Source organism: Xenopus tropicalis, chromosome 3, assembly GCF_000004195.4.
Source record: "Xenopus tropicalis strain Nigerian chromosome 3, UCB_Xtro_10.0, whole genome shotgun sequence".
NCBI lineage: Eukaryota > Metazoa > Chordata > Amphibia > Anura > Pipidae > Xenopus > Xenopus tropicalis.
The window spans coordinates 27,158,063-27,177,919 of record NC_030679.2 but is presented as its reverse complement, the minus strand read 5'-3'; the positions used below and the strand labels follow the sequence as shown (position 1 = coordinate 27,177,919).

The window sequence follows — 19,857 nt, the reverse complement described above, 5'->3', positions numbered from 1 at the left end:
TCTTCCGCTGTGGAACATTATAAGAATCCATTCTTCCCACGTGTGGTATATTGGTATATTAGCGAGGGAGGATTCAGATAGATGACTATACTTAGCTGTAGTGATGAGCGAATCTGTCCCATTTCACAGTAAAATTCGCAAAACAGCGAAAAAATTTGCAAAGGAGAAAATACTGCATGTCAAAAAATATTTTGAACCTGGCAAAAAAAAAATCATGCATGCAACAAATATTTTTTTACCTGTGTCATTTTGTTTTTATGTGTGCAACTTTCTTTGTTGTGCAGCAAATTTTTACAGCAACAAATTTTTGTGACCATTTCGCAAAAAAAAAACGGCCAATGGCAAAATGCAGAAATTTGCCCTGAATCCATGCCTGGCAAAAAAATTTTCTTATCACTATTTAGCTGCTGAGCATCTGCTGGAAACAAGTACAGTACCAGTCAAAAATGTGTCAAACTTCATATAGTTATTGTATTGTTACTTATAACTAATTAAGCCTAATACCGTATTAGGTTTAATTAGTTATAAATAACAATAATATAAGGAAATAATAATTAGTATAGAATATTGAAAACTTATTTATTTATATATTTGAATTTATTTATTAATAAAATATACAGACTCAGGGGTAAAGGGTGGCTTCTAGTATCTTTCTATGTGACAAAAGATTTGTCATTATGCGATTTTTCTAGAATTTTATTTAATGTAACGGACTAATCATGCCTCTTCGCAAGCACAATTTTTTTTCTCAGAGAAAACAAACCCATCCTTGGTAGTCTTTTTACATTAATTCCACAAGGTAATGCCTTTTTTTATGCAAGACACTACTTTATTTGCTTTAGTAGCCACTGAGTGCCACTACCTAGAGCTACACAGTCTGTTATCCACAAAAATTCCCAGTCCTTATCAATAATGCATACACCCAACATAGTACCATTAAGTGTATAATTACCATTTATGTTATTTTAACCATCAACATCAGTTTAGACTGACTACAATCTGACTACAAGTGGTAACATCCTGCATAAATCTAATAGTTTTGTTAAATGTAGTATTAGTATAAAAAGAGATAATACGTATAATACCAACCTTAAGGTCATTAGCAAAACAGACCCCTGCAGTACTCCACTAGCACAAGTTCAGTAAGAAAATGTTTAACTTACCACCACTCTTTGTAATCTATCATGTTATATGTCAACAGATATTATATTCCAGACCAATATGCCTTAAATAAACCAGTAACCTTCTGTGCAATACTGTATCAAATGCTTTAACACAATCTAAATAGATCACATCCACTGCCACCCCAATATCTAGGTTTCTGTTCAACTCCTCATAAAAGACAATTATATTTGTCTAGCAATATCTATTGTGCATAAAACCATGCTTGCACAAGCTAATAGTATTTTGATTTTAAATGTATACTGTTTATGATGTTCTGTGATGGAAACACAAGGTGTGTAAATCTAAACATATTGTGCAGAGTATCATGATTCTTGTGGACCAGCTTTAGAAATACAGTGAAGTGACAAAGCAAACTTTGAAAATTAATTATAGGCACAGGTTATAAGCTTGTTAATAAAAAAAAGTTTTAGCTTACCTGACTTGAGTTAGCAATAGCACCTTGCTGAAATATGGTTCCTTCTGTCTGTGAAGACTGAGCTCCATTTGGAGTGAAGACTATTAAATCATTCTTTGCCTGAAGTGAATTTGAATAGAATTTGTATTGGCTTTGAGAATACACCCAGCTACCTACTGTGTTTGAACAAATCCTGTAATTTTCTCTGAGTTGATTGACCTCATCCCTATATTTTTGCCATCGCAAAACCGTGAAGGAAATAAGTGTAATGAGAAAAATACTGGAAATTGAGCATATAGCTACAACTAAGTAAATATTTGCTTCAGAAAATTCATCACTGATTCCTCTTGAATGATGATGAACTATCTTGGTGTCTTCACCAGAATCCTTAACAGAGATAATGATTTGAGTTAGTGCTGTCATTGCAGGTTCTCCATGGTCCTCAGCCACCACAAACAGTCTGAACTCATCTCCTTCTGCTTCTGTTATGGGCCGAGTGAGTCTTATTTCTCCAGTATGTTTAGAAATAGCAAAAAGGGAATTTCCTGCTGCATTTTTAAACGTATAAGACATCCATGCATTGTATCCAGAATCCAAATCGACAGCATTAACTTTAGTTAACAGGTGACCTGGTTGCGCTGATTTGGGTGCTGTCACCAGCATTGCTGATACACTGTTAGAATTGTCTGATATAAACAGAGGTGCATTGTCATTTATATCTACAATAAAAATATTTAGTGTGAGATTGGAGCTCAAAGGAAGAAGTCCTGCATCTGTGGCTTTAATATGGCATTGAAAATATGGAATTTGTTCATGATCGAAAGATAACAAAGCAAACAGGTTTCCATTTTCTGGGTTGATGGAGATATAGGAAGAAATAGAAATTCCCTCTATAAAACTCTCACTTAATGAGTATGTTATGAAGGAATTCTGGCCAGTATCTGAATCAGAGGCAGATACTGTGTAGATATGAGAACCTGGTGGGTTGTTTTCCCTGATAAAAATTGTGTCAGATGATTGTTGAAATAGGGGGGCATTGTCATTCACATCACTGACCTCAACATTGATTGTCATTGAGACTGAGAGGGATGGATAACCTTCATCTTTAGCAGTGATCACAACTTGATATTCTGATTTTTTTTCTCGATCCAAAGGTGAATTAACAATGAGAGAAAAATCGCCACTGAATGCAGGGTTTATTTTAAAGAGCGTGGGTGTTGAGCTGTAGCAGTTCACCTTTCCATTGTTCCCAGAGTCTCTGTCACGGACTCTAATGATTGCAACAATAGTTCCATGAGTTGCATCTTCAGGAACAGGCAAAGAAAGAGAAGTCACTGTCATCTCAGGAGCATTGTCATTCACGTCTACAACTGTGACTAAAAGTTGGCAGTGTCCAGTTAAGAGGTGTTCACCATTATCAAGAGCATCAATGAGGACTTCATAAGTATTGCTCTTTTCATAGTCAAGTTCACCTTTTACCCAAACTTCCCCTGTGTACTTGTCTAGACTAAATAGTGACAGCATACGTTCAGGAACCAGTTTGCTGAATTCATATGATGTTTCCCCATTCTTACCCACATCCATGTCTGTTGCAAATAACTTTGCCACTAAAGTCCCCTTAGGAGCATTTTCAGTGATGCTGCATTGGTAAACTGACTGATTAAATACAGGCGGATTATCATTCACATCTTCAACATTGATAATAAGTTGTGTAGAGCCACTTAGTTTGGGTTTCCCACCATCAAATGCCATCAGAGTCAAATTGTGCACACTTATCTTTTCTCTGTCAAGTGATTTTTTCAGAACAAGTTGTATTGATTTAATCTGGTAAATAAATTTTGGAAGTTCTAGAGTAAAATAATCATTTGCACTGAGTTCATAGTTTGTAATAGAATTTGTTCCAATATCAGCATCAACTGCTCCCTCTAGTGGAAATCGTGTCCCTGGCAGCCTTGATTCTGGCACAGAAATAGAATATCGACTGGAAGGGAACACTGGATAATTATCATTTATATCCTCTATCTCCACATCCACACGGTGTATTTGAACAGGTTTATCAACAATAACTTGAATGGATACAATACAAAGAGGTAAATCTGGACACAACTCTTCTCTGTCTATTGCATGTTTAACAAATAAAATGCCATTTTGCAGATTTACCTGAAAATATTCTTTCTGGTCCATAGAGAGAACCCTTAGCATCCTGGAGTTAATCTCACTGATATCCAGACCCAGATCCTGTGCAATCCTTCCAACAAAGGTTCCGTGTTTGGATTCCTCAGGGATGCTGTAATGAAGCTGACAGAAGACCTCCATTTGCATTAGGAAGATATATGCAGCCTGGATTATCACCAGAACATCCAGTTTAAAGGTAAACATTTCCTGAGGTCAGTGAGAGGGTATGTGAAGCTTCATAAAATCACCTCCAAATTTTCTTCAGTTATGGAGAGATTAAAAAGGAAACATCCACAATCCAGCAGCAATATGGCTGATTCACCAGCAAAAAGAAAACCTGTATCTCTACAGTTTTAAAAAAGATTCTGAAGGCAGATACTGACATCTTGTGTTGGAATTACATGTTGCATGTCGTTCGAAATTATTTTCATCATAGAACAAGTATTGTAGTGAAATTAGTACTTATATGTAATAGTAATATCTTTTCGGGTTGAACTCAAATTATTAATGGAAATATAAAGATTAATTTTTGTTATTTTATTTTTATTAATTTCAATCTCTGTAGCAAACTTTTTACACTTTTTTTATGTTGTGGCTTTTTATGTGCAAAAATCTGAATATTTTATCCAACTTTTAAATTTTTTATCAATAATAAATCAAACCTTGTTGAGCAGTTCAGAACATGCAGTATATAGTTACTGTCTTTTACAAAAAGAAAAACAAAAGGACAGAAAAGCCAGACAATGAGTATTTTATAAACAACCCGGATTCCAAAAAAGTTGGGACACTAAACAAATTGTGAATAAAAACTGAATGCAATGATGTGGAGGTGCCAGCTTCTAATATTTTATTCAGATTAGAACATAAATCACGGAACAAAAGTTTAAACTGAGAAAATGTACCATTTTAAGGGAAAAATATGTTGATTCAGAATTTCATGGTGTCAACAAATCCCCAAAAAGTTGGGACAAGGCCATTTTCACCACTGTGTGGCATCTCCCCTTCTTCTTACAACACTCAACAGACGTCTGGGGACCGAGGAGACCAGTTTCTCAAGTTTAGGAATAGGAATGCTCTCCCATTTTTGTCTAATACAGGCCTCTAACTTTTCAATCGTCTTGGGCCTTCTTTGTCGCACCTTCCTCTTTATGATGCGCCAAATGTTCTCTATAGGTGAAAGATCTGGACTGCAGACTGGCCATTTCAGTACCCGGATCCTTCTCCTACGCAGCCATGATGTTGTGATTGATGCAGAATGTGGTCTGGCATTATCTTGTTGAAAAATGCAGGGTCTTCCCTGAAAGAGATGACGTCTGGATGGGAGCATATGTTGTTCTAGAACCTGAATATATTTTTCTGCATTGATGCTGCCTTTCCAGACATGCAAGCTGCCCATGCCACACGCACTCATGCAACCCCATACCATCAGAGATGCAGGCTTCTGAACTGAGCGTTGATAACAACTTGGGTTGTCCTTGTCCTCTTTGGTCCGGATGACATGGCGTCCCAGATTTCCAAAAAGAACTTCGAATCGTGACTCGTCTGACCACAGAACAGTCTTCCATTTTGCCACACTCCATTTTAAATGATCCCTGGCCCAGTGAAAACGCCTGAGCTTGTGGATCTTGCTTAGAAATGGCTTCTTCTTTGCACTGTAGAGTTCCAGCTGGCAACGGCGGATGGCACGGTGGATTGTGTTCACTGACAATGGTTTCTGGAAGTATTCCGGAGCCCATTCTTTGATTTCCTTTACTGTAGCATTCCTGTTTGTGGTGCAGTGTCGTTTAAGGGCCCGGAGATCACGGGCATCCAGTATGGTTTTACGGCCTTGACCCTTACGCACAGAGATTGTTCCAGATTCTCTGAATCTTCGGATGAGGTTATACACAGTTGATGATGATAGATGCAAAATCTTTGCAGTTTTTCGCTGGGTAACACCTTTCTGATATTGCTCCACTATCTTTCTGCGCAACATTGTGGGAATTGGTGATCCTCTACCCATCTTGGCTTCTGAGAGACACTGCCACTCTGAGAAGCTCTTTTTATACCCAATCATGTTGCCAATTGACCTAATTAGTGTTATTTGGTCTTCCAGCTCTTCGTTATGCTCAAATTTACTTTTTCCAGCCTCTTATTGCTACTTGTCCCAACTTTTTTGGGATTTGTTGACACCATGAAATTCTGAATCAACATATTTTTCCCTTAAAATGGTACATTTTCTCAGTTTAAACTTTTGTTCCGTGATTTATGTTCTATTCTGAATAAAATATTAGAAGTTGGCACCTCCACATCATTGCGTTCAGTTTTTATTCACAATTTGTTTAGTGTCCCAACTTTTTTGGAATCCGGTTTGTATATATTTTATTTTTTGTATTAATAAAAAAACTATAGATGTTTACATGTTTATCAGCAATATACATTTAAGAGGTTATTTGCCACTGCAAGCACTATTGTGCTCCCGCATTTTTTCCCCACAGCCAGTTGCACATTAAACCCCATACAGTAAAGGTATTTACATCAAAATGTGCTCTTTGGACTTCCATATAGTTGGACTCAGTGCTGCCTCCCATTCCTTGCTGCACCTACTGTTGCCGGGGAACCCCTGCAGCTAACTCCACCTTTGGACCATGCAGTAGCTCCAGGGTTCCATTTACATGGTGTCAATTAGCCCAATGCACTTGCGTCTAAATAACTTGGTGCATACATCACTCACACAGTAAATACTGAAAAATGATGACCAGTGACTTAAAAACACTTTCAGTACAATTGCTTGCAATTGCTTAATTTTGATTGGCGGCCACAATTGCAAAAAAACCTGCATTATGGGAAAAACACATACCGATTGTGCTCAAATTTGCTGTTTGCTCACTTTACTTACTGATGTAAATGAGCCCTGTAATCGACAAGCAATAAGTAGTTTTGTGGTACTGATGCAAATAATGTTTTGCCTTTATTACTTAATTACTTAATTACTCTTTAAGTTCAACATTTATAGGGAATTATTGCTCAGTTGTCTTAACATCACAGAACGATGTTTTATGTTAGTAAATTAAAAGTTACTCTATATTTAATTAATTTATTTATAATTGAGAAACACAAAAGTATGATATGCTAACATATAATACTGTCATATTTATGCACATGATTGCTTGGATAAGACATGAAATGAATAATACATTTCCATCATTAAAAAATAAAGTTGTCTGAATTCTGAATGCGCCGGCTGAAAACCTATAGGATAGGAGAAATATGGGAGGTTTTAATAAAAAGAGGTGCAAGCAAAAACAGCGCAAAGAAATCATAATTGAAGACAGGCAGCAGATAATCAGGAACTTCACTAATGTTTTGTTATAGACAAGAAGGCAGGAAATGAAGAGAAATGATAAGATGCAACATAATGTGGTCAAATGACATTTGCATTAGTATTCCTGCACAAACATGACTTCACTTCAATACAAGTTGGCTAATATACAAGAAAGCTTTGTGATCTAAGTCCTGCTTCAAACAGACAACTCTTTGCCACTAGTGGACCTGCTGAAGGTCCATTGAGGTATAGTTACCTAAAATTTTGTGTTAAGATGCTCAGCAGTGGTGAGGGGTGAATAGCGCTCATACAGTTAAATCAAAATCAAACTTAGATGATAGTAAAAAAAACAGTATGCAGCCAACTAGGTCTATAATTATACAGTTCTTTTATTTTTCCTACATATTGGATGTTTTTGATCACTAAGTTCAGTTTATATACCTAATGGATCATTGCTTGAGATCACTGACCAACAGATGTTTCTTTCATTGCTATAATCTATCACAAAACCTGGAAGCTGTGTAGTATCCATATGTAACTCTGAATACTACATGTATGCCTTAAATCATCTAGGCAACTTCAAAAAAATTGGAATTTGTGAAACATTTTGTATGTGTTACAAATCCAAAATGAAATAATGTAATATCAATGTACCCCCAACCGGTTGGTTTCTAGATATACAGTAGTAGAGGTTAAAATACTAGAGCATAATAAATTTAACTAAATAAATTAACAAAATATAAACTGCACTATATACCTACTATAAAGATGATTTTTTTAAAATGATGGATTCTTAAGAAATGTACTTAAAAAAATTATGCAAAGCAATGTCCCAAGTCATGTATGATTTCAACAATATGAATTTGTGAGTTAGAATTATTAACACTCAGAAGTAGGTATATTCCAATACTTACAGATTATCTTTTTGACTCTTAAGTTACAAAACTGAATTTTTAGTACAAAGCTAGTGATGAGCAAATCTGTCCCATTTGGCTTTGCCGAAAAATTTGCGAATCTCTCAAAAGATTCGCGAACGGCGCAAAATTTTCGAAATGGTGAAAATGTCGCCCACGGCTATTCTATCGTCGCTCGTGGCTATTCATTTGTCACCCGTGGCTATTCTTTTTTTTTTTTGACGTGCAGCACATTTTTCGGCGGCAAATGTTTTCATCCGTTTCACGAAACAATCCGCCAATGGCAAAACGTGGAAATTTGCCACAAATCCATGCCTGGCGAAACATTTCGCCCATCACTATACAAAGCTGATGCAGGGAATGGTTCAAATAGCATATTGGAGACAGGAAAGATTTTCTTCCCACTCTGAGGTAAATTGGAGAAGCTTTAGATTAGGATTTTTGCCTTCCTCTGCATAGCCTAGCAGTTAGGCAGGTTACATATAGGCATAAAAGCTTGAACTTGATGGATGTGTGTCTTTTTTCAACCTAAATTACTATGTGTAACTACAGTATGTTTCTGTTCCACTCCCATTAATTTTTATTCTGGACAGAATTTAAATGGGAAATTTTAAATATGACCTGGTGATTCCCTTGCATGTCCATGTAATTAAGTAATTTTTTAGTGATGAGCGAATCTGTCCCGTTTTGCTTCACCGAAAAATTTGCAAAACAAAATATATTTTGCATTTATTGTTTTACCAAAAATATCAAATTTATTGAAGGGAAATTGTATTTGTCACTTCACTGAGATCAGATGTCAACTTGATAATGTATTAGAAGGTTTTTATTCATCCTGGTCATGTTATATATCTAGTGAAGAAACTGGACTTTCTTAGGGCTATATTCATCAAATCATGAGTTCGAATCCCGAAATGGGTAAAATTCGGATTGGATACGATAATTTCTGATGATCGCAAATATCACGAAAATGCTTATGAAAAAATTGGAGTGGTCGCGATAATATCGTATTGGCGCTCTGAAAGTCACGAAATTTTCGTACCAAAACGATTGTAAACAGTGGGAAAACCTTTCCGACTTTGATCCTTCTGTGCATGATTTCGGAAGCCTCCCATAGGAATCAATGGCACTCTGCACGATACCGAAGCTTGAATGAATCCAAAACTTTCGTACTCGGCGCGGCAATATGATTTTGTCACAAGGTATGAAATTGTTGCAGAGAATACGCTCGGAGCGTTCATACATTAATAAATGTCCCCCTTAGTATTCATGAAAATATCTATACCATTTTAGGACAAATATAACCATAAATGACTTTGCAAAAAGAGTTCTGTATAATACTATACACATATGCAACTTAGTAATTGTATAATTAAAAACTGAACAGCTTTGCTCATATAGTGTTACTTACAACTGTTTAGCAAAATTCAAGTCTTGGGAATTTCAAAGTTTTTTTCCAGTTCAAATTAACTTGAAATTTTAGCAAACTTAAATGTTTGCTTATTTATTACAAATTTTCAATCTAAAAAACTCAGTTCATTGACTTCTACATGCCCTTGCAAACTTTTAGATGCCAAAGATTTACATTCAAGTTTAAAGTAATACTGTCATGGGAAAACATGATTTTTTTCAAAATGCATCCGTTAATAGCGCTTCTCAAGCAGAATGGAGCTAGCCATATTCATCATTTCCCAGGGTGCCACAGCCATGTGCTTTTATACCCTAAGTAATGGCCAATTAATTGCATTTACCTGTAGTTGTCAAGTTTTTTTCTAAGATGTTCTGTGCTGGATAGAACTAACATTTAGCATTTTACTAAAAATACTATTTATCATAACAATTAAGAAAATCAGTGACAAGACAACTTACCTGGCTTGATGAGTTAGCAATGGCACCTTGCTGGATTGCAGCTCCTTCTGTCTGTGAAGAATGAGCTCCATTTGGAGTGAAGACTATTAAATCATTCTTTGCCTGAAGTGAATTTGAGTAGAACTTATATTGGCTTTGAGAATACACCCAGCTACCTACTGTGTTTGAGCAGATCTTGTAATTATCTCTGAGTTGATTGACCTCATCCCTATATTTTTGCCATCGTAAAACAGTGAAGGTTATAAGTGTAATAAGAAAAATGCTGGAAATTGAGCATATAGCTACAACTAAGTAAATATTTGCTTCAGAAAATTCATCGGTGATTCCTCTTGAATGATGATGAACTATCTGGGTGTCTTCACCAGAATCCTTAATGGAGATAATGATCTGAGTTAGTGCTGTCATTGCAGGTTCTCCATGGTCCTCAGCCACCACAAACAGTCTGAACTCATCTCCTTCTGCTTCTGTTATGGGCCGAGTCAGTCTTATTTCTCCGGTATTTTGAGAAATAACAAATGGGAAATTTGCAGCTGCATTTTTAAACTTATAAGACATCCATGCATTGTACCCAGAATCCAAATCAATAGCATTAACTTTAGTTACCAGGTGACCTGGTTGGGCTGATTTGGGTGCTGCTACTGATATTGCCGATGCTCTCTTAGAGTAATCTGATGTAAACAGAGGTGCATTATCATTTATATCTACAATAAAAATATTTAGTGTGAGATTGGAACTCAGAGGTGGAAGTCCTGCATCTGTGGCTTTAATATGGCATTGGAAATATGAAACTTGTTCATGGTCAAAAGATAACAAAGCAAACAGGTTTCCATTTTCTGGGTTGATGGAGATGTAGGAAGAAACAGAAATTCCATCTATGAAACTCTCGCTGAGGGAATATGTTATGAAGGAATTCTGGGCAGTATCTGAATCAGAGGCAGATACTGTGTAGACACGAGAACCCGGTGGGTTGTTTTCCCTGATAAAAATTGTGTCAGATGATTGTTGAAATAGGGGGGCATTGTCATTCACATCACTGACCTCAACATTGATTGTCATTGAGACTGAGAGGGATGGATAACCTTCATCTCTAGCAGTGATCACAACTTGATATTCTGATTTTTTTTCTCGATCCAAAGGTGAGTTAACTACAAGAGAAAAATCACCACTGAATGCAGGATTTATTTTAAAGAGCTTGGGTGTTGAGCAGTAGCAGTTCACTTTTCCGTTGTTCCCAGAGTCTCTGTCACGGACTCTAATAATTGCAACAATGGTTCCTGGTGTTGCATCTTCAGGAACAGGCAAAGAAAGAGAAGTCACTGTCATCTCAGGAGCATTGTCATTCAGGTCTACAACTGAAACTAGAAGTTGGCAGTGCCCAACCAAGGGGGGTTCATCATTGTCAAAAGCATCAATGTGAATTTCATAAGCATTGCTCTTTTCATAGTCAAGTTCACCTTTCACCCAAACTTCCCCTGTGTACTTGTCTAGACTAAATAATGACAACACTCTTTCCGGAACCAGTTTGCTGAATTCATATGATATTTCCCCATTTTTACCCAGATCCAGGTCTGTAGCAATAACCTTTGTCACTAAAGTTCCCTTAGGAGCATTTTCAGTGATGCTGCATTGGTAAACTGACTGATTAAATACAGGTGGATTATCATTTACATCCTCAACGTTGATAATAAGTTGTGTGGATCCACTTAGTTTGGGTTTTCCACCATCAAATGCTGTGAGTGTCAAATTGTGCACACTTATTTTTTCTCTGTCAAGTGATTTTTTCAGAACAAGTTGTATTGATTTAATCTGGTAAATAAATTTTGGAAGTTCTAGAGTAAAATAATCATTTGCACTGAGTTCATAGTTTGTAATAGAATTTGTTCCAATATCAGCATCAACTGCTCCCTCTAGTGGAAATCGTGTCCCTGGCAGCCTTGATTCTGGCACAGAAATAGAATATCGACTGGAAGGGAACACTGGATAATTATCATTTATATCCTCTATCTCCACATCCACACGGTGTATTTGAACAGGTTTATCAACAATAATTTGAATGGATACAATACAAAGAGGTAAATCTGGACACAGCTCTTCTCTGTCTATTGCATGTTTAACAAATAAAATGCCATTTTGCAGATTTACCTGAAAATATTCTTTCTGGTCCACAGAGAGAACCCTTAGCATCCTGGAATTAATCTCACTGATATCCAGACCAAGATCCTGTGCAATCCTTCCAACAAAGGTTCCGTGTTTGGATTCCTCAGGGATGCTGTAATGAAGCTGACAGAAGACCTCCATTTGCATTAGGAAGATATATGCAGCCTGGATTATCACCAAAACATCCAGTTTAAAGGTAAACATTTCCTTAGATGGTATGTGATGCTTCATATAAACACATCCAAATTATCTTTAGTTATGTAGAGATTAAAAGGGAAACATCCACAATTTCATCCTTGATCCAGCAGCAATATGGCTGATTCACCAGCAAAAAGAAAAACAGTATCTCTAGCGTTCAAAAGATTCCAAAGGCAGATACTGACATCTTGTGTTAGAATTAAATGTTGCATGTAGTTCTTTGGGAAAATATTTTCATCATAAAAACTAGCATTGTAGTGAAATTAGTACTTACTGTATATCTAAGTATCTGATCTGTTAGCCAGAATGTTCAGGACCTGGGGCTTTCCAGATAAGAGATCTTTCTTTAATTTGGATCTCCGTGCCTTAAGTCTGCTAAAAATCAATTTAAACATTAAATAAACCCAATAGGATTGTTTTACCTCTTATAAGGGGTAATTATATCTTAGCTGTTATCAAGTTCAAAGTACTGTTTTATTATTACAGAGAAAATGAAAATCATTTTTATTAATGTCAATTATTTGCTTAAAATAGAGTCCATAAGATATGGCTTTCTTGTAATTTGCATTCTGGATAATGTGTTTCTGGATGATGGATCCTACACCTGTATCATTATTGTGTTTGCATCTTGGGGTTGATACTATGAAGGGTTGAACCAAAATTATACATGGAAATATGAATTATTCATTTTTTGTTATTTTATTTTTATGAATTCCAAGCTCTATAGCAAACTTTTAACACATTTTTTGTTAAATTTGTATGCAAGTGTCTTTTTTATGTTGTGCAGATACTTATTTTGTGGAAAATAAAATATTTTATTTTGTTATGTATAAACAAAAAATATTATAGCTTTGCACGTGTTTACCAACAAAAAACATGTAAGCGGTTATTTGCCACTGCAAGTTGTGCTCCCGCATTTTTCCCCACAGCCAGTTGCTCATTAAACCCCATTCATTAAAGGTACTTGTATCACAATGTGCTCTTTGCATGTCCATATAGTTGGGCTTGGTGCCACTCAGTCCTTCCTGCCTCCCGGTTCCTTGTTCCTTCCTATTAATGCTGGGCAGCTACTGCCACCTCCGGACCATGCAGTAGCTCCAGGACTCCTCTCACACCCTATGTCAATAAGCCCAGCACACTTGCATATAAAGAACTAGGTGCACACAAAACGTGCACAGTAAATACTGGAAATGATGCCAAGCGACTTGGAAACATTTAGTACAATTGCGTCCAATTGTGTGCACAGTTGTGTTAATTTTGATGCATTGGCCACAACTGGGGAAAAAAAGCCTACATTATGGGAAAAAACATACTGATTGTGATTGAAATTCACTTTACTTGCAAGCAATAATTAGTTCTGTGGTATATTAGTAGTGAAGCAAATAATGTTTTGCCTTTAATTACTGATTAAGTTCAACATTTATAGGGAATTATTGCTCAGTTGTCTTAACATCACAGAATAATGTTCTATTTTAGTAAAGTTAATCTATATTTAATTCATTCATTTATAATTAAGAAACACAAAAAAATGATATGCTAACATATAATAATGTCATATTTATGCACATGATTGCTTGGATAAGACATGAAATGAATAATACATTTCCATCATTAAAAAATAAAGTTGTCTGTCTTAGGGGACTCATTAGACAAGCTGCAGAAAAATCCCCATCCAGTTTTATGGTGACTGTGCAACAGCCTGCCTTTCTTTTAACTGCCCAATTTAAATAAACTGATTATACCTAGTCTGATGCGCCAGCTGAAAACCTATAGGATAGGACAAATATGGGAGGTTTTAATAAAAAGTCTGTGGAGGTGCAAGCAAAAACAGCACAAAGAAAACACAATTCAGGACAGGCAGCAGATAATCAGGAAGAATACTTCACTAATAATGTCTTGTTATAGACAAGGAGGCAATAAATTAAGAGAAATGATAAGATGCAACATAATGTGGTCAAACGATGACATTTGCATTAGTACTCCTACACAAACATAACTTCACATCAATACTAATTGGCTAATATACAAGAAAGCTTTGTGATCTAAGGCTTCAAACAGACCACTCTTTGGCACTAGTGGAACTGCTGAAGGTCCATTGAGTTATAGTTACTTAAAATGTTATGTTAATATGTTCAGTAGCGGTAAAGGTTTTTTTTTTACATAATCATGTAAATAATATCTTATTTTTAAGAAGTAATGTGAATTTTATTTACTTTATAACAACTACACATTTTGGAAGTATGGTGCTTATTTATGCTTCCTGTGCTCAAGCTTCTAACCATAAAAAGAACCCCACTGATCAAGTTACTAGTCTCTTCCATTAGCTTGTCAAGTAGAATGTGAACTATAAAAACTTATAAATAATCAAGTTATAGTGTTGCATAAATCATTATTATATTACAATATGTATATTTTTACATCAATTTCAGGTAACAGTTACCGATATTACATTCTATGCAAGGCAATGTTAGTATTGTAATAAAAATATTCCATTTATTAATTTAAAAAATACAATTTTGAGTGTCTTTTCAAACTGTGTAAAATATTATACTTACAGGTACAGTATATACATTTACAGTCCCTTCTTCTAATGCACTCTCATGCAGAATCCCATGTGATCATGCAAGCTAGTTACTCAGGGTATGGGTAGTAGCGCTCATACAGTTACATCAAAATCAAACTGCCTAACCACATTATCATATCAATACATTGTTAATGAATGCACATATGGAATCAAATTAGATGATACTAAAAAAAGGCACTTAATAATGATATAAACAGTATGTAGCCAACTAGGTCTATAATTATACTATTCTTTTATTTTTCCTACATAGTTACATAGGGTTGAAAAAAAACCATCAAGTTCAATTCTTCCAAGAAAACCCAGCACACACAATACATCACAAAAGCCTTGAATACTATATATATTTTTTGCTCACTAAGTTCAGCTTATATACCTAATGGATTATTGCTTGAGATCACTGACCCCCTATATTAGCTATATTATTATTTCAATGCTATAATCTATCACAAAACCTGGGAGCTGTGTAGTATCCATATGTAACTCTAAATACTACATGTATGCTTCTTAAATCATCTAGGCAACTTAAAAAAATGGAATTTGTGAAACATTTTATGTGTTACAAATCTAAAATGAACAGTGGATCCCCAACCGGATGGTTTCTAGATATACAGTAGTAGAGGTTAAAATACTACACTTAGTCAGGAGCAACTGGTAGAATTTTATAGAGCACAATAAACTCATTTAACTAAATAAATTAACAAAATGTAAACTGCACTATATACTATAAAAATTATTCAAAAAAATGATGGATTCTCAATAAATGTATAGGAAAAGTAAGCAAAGCAATGTCCCAAGATAATATAAACAATGTATTAAGCCATGTACAATTTCAACAGTATAAATTTGTGAGTTAAAGTTAGAATTATTAACTCTCAGAAGTAGGTATATGCCAATACTTACAGATTATCCTTTTGACTCTAAAGTTACAAAACTAAATTTTTAATGCAAAGCTGATCCAGGAAATGGTTCAATTAGCATCTTGGAGACAGGAAGTATTTTTCCCCACTCTGAGGTAAATTGGAGAAACTTTAGATGAGGATTTTTGCCTTCCTCTGGATAGCCTAGCAGTTATACCGGTTACATATAGCCATAAAAGCTTGAACTTGATGGATGTGTGACTTTTCTCAACCTAAATTATTATATATAACTACAGTATGTTTATGTGTGACTCTGCTTCAGCTACTATTATAGCCATGTAATCATTTTGGGCAGAATTTTACCTGGTGATTCACTTGCACGTCAATATTGGATGTAATTAAGTAATTTGCTTTCAGTTTTATATTTGCTATCAAAAAAGCTTGTAGTATCAACTTGCTAGTAATCAATTTTAAAGTCTGATAAAGAGAGACACTTGCCACCCTGAAGCAATGTCTTATTTACCTTTACACTACTAATAAATACCAACCTAACCGACATTTAGCTTAGCAGCACTTTTATATACGAAGTTTCTTGTTCTCACCAGGTTATGTAGAGAGACGTCATGTTTTAACTGCCCAGAGTAGTGCAGAGAATGTTCAGAGCATATCACGGTATACTTCTTATCACACACTACTTTTTTAGAAACACTGTGGTACAATGGACTTGAAAATTAATTCTTGCTATATTTATTAGCTTAAATGATCACAAAGTTCAGCAATATGTTATAAAAAAAAAAAAAAACCAGCAATCACAACCTATGTATTTGAATTAAAAATATGACCATCTCACCTGATGGGCTGAGTAAGAAATAGCACCTTGTTGGGATGTGGCTTCTTCTGTCTGTGGAAACTGAGCTCCATTTGGAGTAAAGACTATTAAATCATTCTTTGCCTGAAGAGAATTTGAGTAGAACTTGTACTGGCTTTGCGAATACACCCAGCTACCTACTGTGTTCGAGCAAATCCTGTAATTTTCTCTCAGTTGACTGACCTCATCCCTATATTTTTGCCATCTTAAAACAGTGAAGGTGATAAGTGTTATGAGAAAAATACTGGAAATGGAGCAAATAGCTACAACTAAGTAGACATTTGCATCAGAAAATTCATCACTGATTCCTCTTGAATGATGATGAACTATCTTGGTGTCTTCACCAGAATCCTTAATAGAGATAATGATTTGAGTCAGTGCTGTCATTGCAGGTTCTCCATGGTCCTCAGCCACCACAAACAGTCTGAACGCATCTCCTTCTGCTTCTGTTATAGGCCGAGTCAGTCTTATTTCTCCAGCATGCTGAGATATAGAAAATGGGGAATTTCCGGCTACATTTTTAATTTTATAAGACACCCATGCATTGTACCCAGAATCCAAATCAACGGCATTAAGCTTAGCTATCAGGTGACCTGGTTGCGCTGACTTGTGTGCTGTTACTGATATTGCCGATGCACTGTTAGAGTAATCTGATGTAAACACTGGTGGATTATCATTTACATCTACAATAAAAATATTTAGTATCAGACTAGAGTTCAGTGGAGGAAGTCCTGCATCCGTGGCTTTTATGTGACACTGGAAATATGTAACTTCTTCATGATCAAATGGTAACAAAGCAAACAGATTTCCATTTTCTGGGTTGATGGCAATATAGGAGGAAACAGGGACCCCTTCTATGAAGCTCTCAGTGAGTGAGTATGTTATGAAGGAATTCTGGCCAGTATCTGAATCAGAGGCAGATACTGTGTAGACATGAGAACCTGGTGGATTATTTTCCTTTATAAAAATAGTATGAGCAGGTTGTTGAAATAGGGGTGCATTGTCATTCACATCACTGACTTCAATTTGGATTGTCATTGAGGTAGAAAGTGCAGGGGAGCCTTCATCTTTAGCAGTAATCACAACTTGATATTCTGATTTATTTTCTCGGTCTAAAGGTGCATTAAGTATTAGTGAAAAATCTCCAGTGAATGCAGGGTTTATTTTAAATGGAGAGGGTGGAAAACTGTAGCAGTTCACTCTTCCATTGACCCCAGAGTCTTGATCATGGACACTAATGATCGCAACAATTGATCCTTGAGTTGCATCTTCAGGAACAGGCAAAGAAAGAGAAGTCAATGACATCTCAGGAGCATTGTCATTCAGGTCTATAACTGTGACTAAAAGTTGACAGTGTCCAGTCAAAGGGGGTTCACCATTATCAAAAGCATCAACATGGATTTCATAAACACTGTTTTTTTCATAGTCAAGTTCACCGTTTACATAAATTTCTCCAGTATACTTGTCTAGACTAAATATTGACAACATTTGTAATGGGACCAGTTTACTAAATTCATACAATATTTCCATATTCTTACCCTGATCCAAGTCACTTGCATTCAGCCTTGTCACTAATGTCCCTTTAGGAGCATTTTCTGCAACACTGCATTGGTAAAATGATTGATTAAATGTTGGGGAGTTGTCATTCACATCTTCAACATTGATAATAAGCTGAGTAGAGCTGCTTAGTTTAGGTTTTCCACCATCAAAGGCTGTGAGAGTCAAATTGTGCAAACTTATTTTCTCTCTGTCAAGTGATTTTTTGAGAACAAGTTGTATTGATCTAATCTGATGAACAAACTTTGGAAACTCTAAAATAAAATATTCATTTGAACTGAGTTCATAGTTTGTAACAGAATTTGTTCCAATATCAGCATCAACTGCTCCCTCTAGTGGGAAACGAGATCCTGGTTGCTTTGATTCTGCTATTGAAATTGCGTATTGACTGGCAGAGAAGACTGGATAATTATCATTTATATCCTCTATCTCCACATCCACACGGTGCATTTGAACAGGTTTATCAACAATAACTTGAATGGATACAATGCAAATAGGTAAATTTGGACACAGCTCTTCTCTGTCTATTGCATGTTTAACAAATAAAATGCCATTTTGCAGATTTACCTGAAAATATTCTTTCTGGTCTTTGGAAATGATCCTTAGCATTCTGGAATTAATCTCCCTGATCTCCAGACCCAGATCCTGTGCAATCCTTCCAACAAAGGTTCCGTGTTTGGATTCCTCATGGATGCTGTAATGAAGCTGACAAAGGACCTGATCCCAAGCCATTTGCATTAAGAAGATATAAACAGCCTGGATCATCACCAGAACATCTGGTTTAAAGGTAAGCATTTCCTAGAGTCACTCAGAGAGTATGTGATGCTATGTACAATTCAACAACCTGCAAAAAAATCTTGATTCATGAAGAGATTAAAAAGGAAATATCCACAATTGTAAAATCCAGCAACAATATGGCTGATTTACTGGGAGAAAAATCTGTCTGCGTCTTTCTTGAAATACAGTAGGCAGATACTGACATCTTGTGTTGGAACGAGAGGTTGCAACAAATATCTATGTAGGTTGAATTTTTTCATCACAAAATCATTTAAAATAATGCAATATTAAAAAAAATCATTTGTATATATTTTTATTATAACATTAATTTGAATCTATTTATCAGTAGAAGTTTCTCTAGCTATATATATTAATAAATGATCTAATTTTTTGTAAGACAAAGGGTTTACGTTTTCTGCTGTAGAAAGTTTTTGGTTTTTTTTTTTCACTTTAAAGGGTATTTTGTGTATACAAAAAGACAAAAAATGAATGGGAGGGAGTAGAACAATATTAATATGTGCATCTAGCTATTCACACAAAGTATCTACATGCAACAAGCGCTGTTGATATTTGTGTGTGCGTGATTTTTCTTTTCTTTTTTTCATTTCTTGTAATTGTGATTTTTTTTTACACAGCGGAGCTTAAGGCATAAAAAATGAAACCTCCTTCAGGCTGGCTATTTACTTAACAGCAATATATAACCATAAGCATAAACATAAGTGTAATTCAAAAAAAAAAAGCATTACATTAATGTCAAAACAGTTAACAGTAATATAGGATGATTGACCATGTGTGATATTTTAAAGGTGATCTAAATTCTCAAAAAAAACAGCATTTAAAACTACTCTGAGCAATGATAAATATTTTTTAATAACCAAGATAGCACTAATTTTGGTTACCAGGGGTCCAGGCTGTGATGTACAGTTGATTATCAAGGTGGTATCTGTTATTAGAGAAGTGGCAAGCATAATTTCCCTTATAAAAAGTTGATAGAGTTTAGAAAAAGTTCATAGATATT

General features: G+C 35.5%; 1 protein-coding gene across 5 annotated transcripts in view; it reads right to left on the bottom strand.

Moving 5' to 3' along the window:
* Nucleotides 1-19,857, bottom strand: part of pcdhac2 (protocadherin alpha subfamily C, 2) — a 116,872-nt gene that overhangs the window by 82,069 nt on the left and 14,946 nt on the right. Inside the window, exon 1 of one of the 5 annotated variants that reach the window (XM_031898750.1) lies at nucleotides 16,488-18,962. The exons of 2 other annotated variants lie outside the window; for them this stretch is intronic. In XM_031898750.1, coding sequence (XP_031754610.1) covers nucleotides 16,488-18,857 — 2,370 coding nt within the window. In that variant the 5' untranslated portion in view covers nucleotides 18,858-18,962. Of the gene's footprint in view, nucleotides 1-1,600; nucleotides 4,057-9,841; nucleotides 12,294-16,487; nucleotides 18,963-19,857 lie in introns of those variants that run through there. 2 more of the 5 variants (XM_031898748.1, XM_031898751.1) reach the window with 2 other exon arrangements.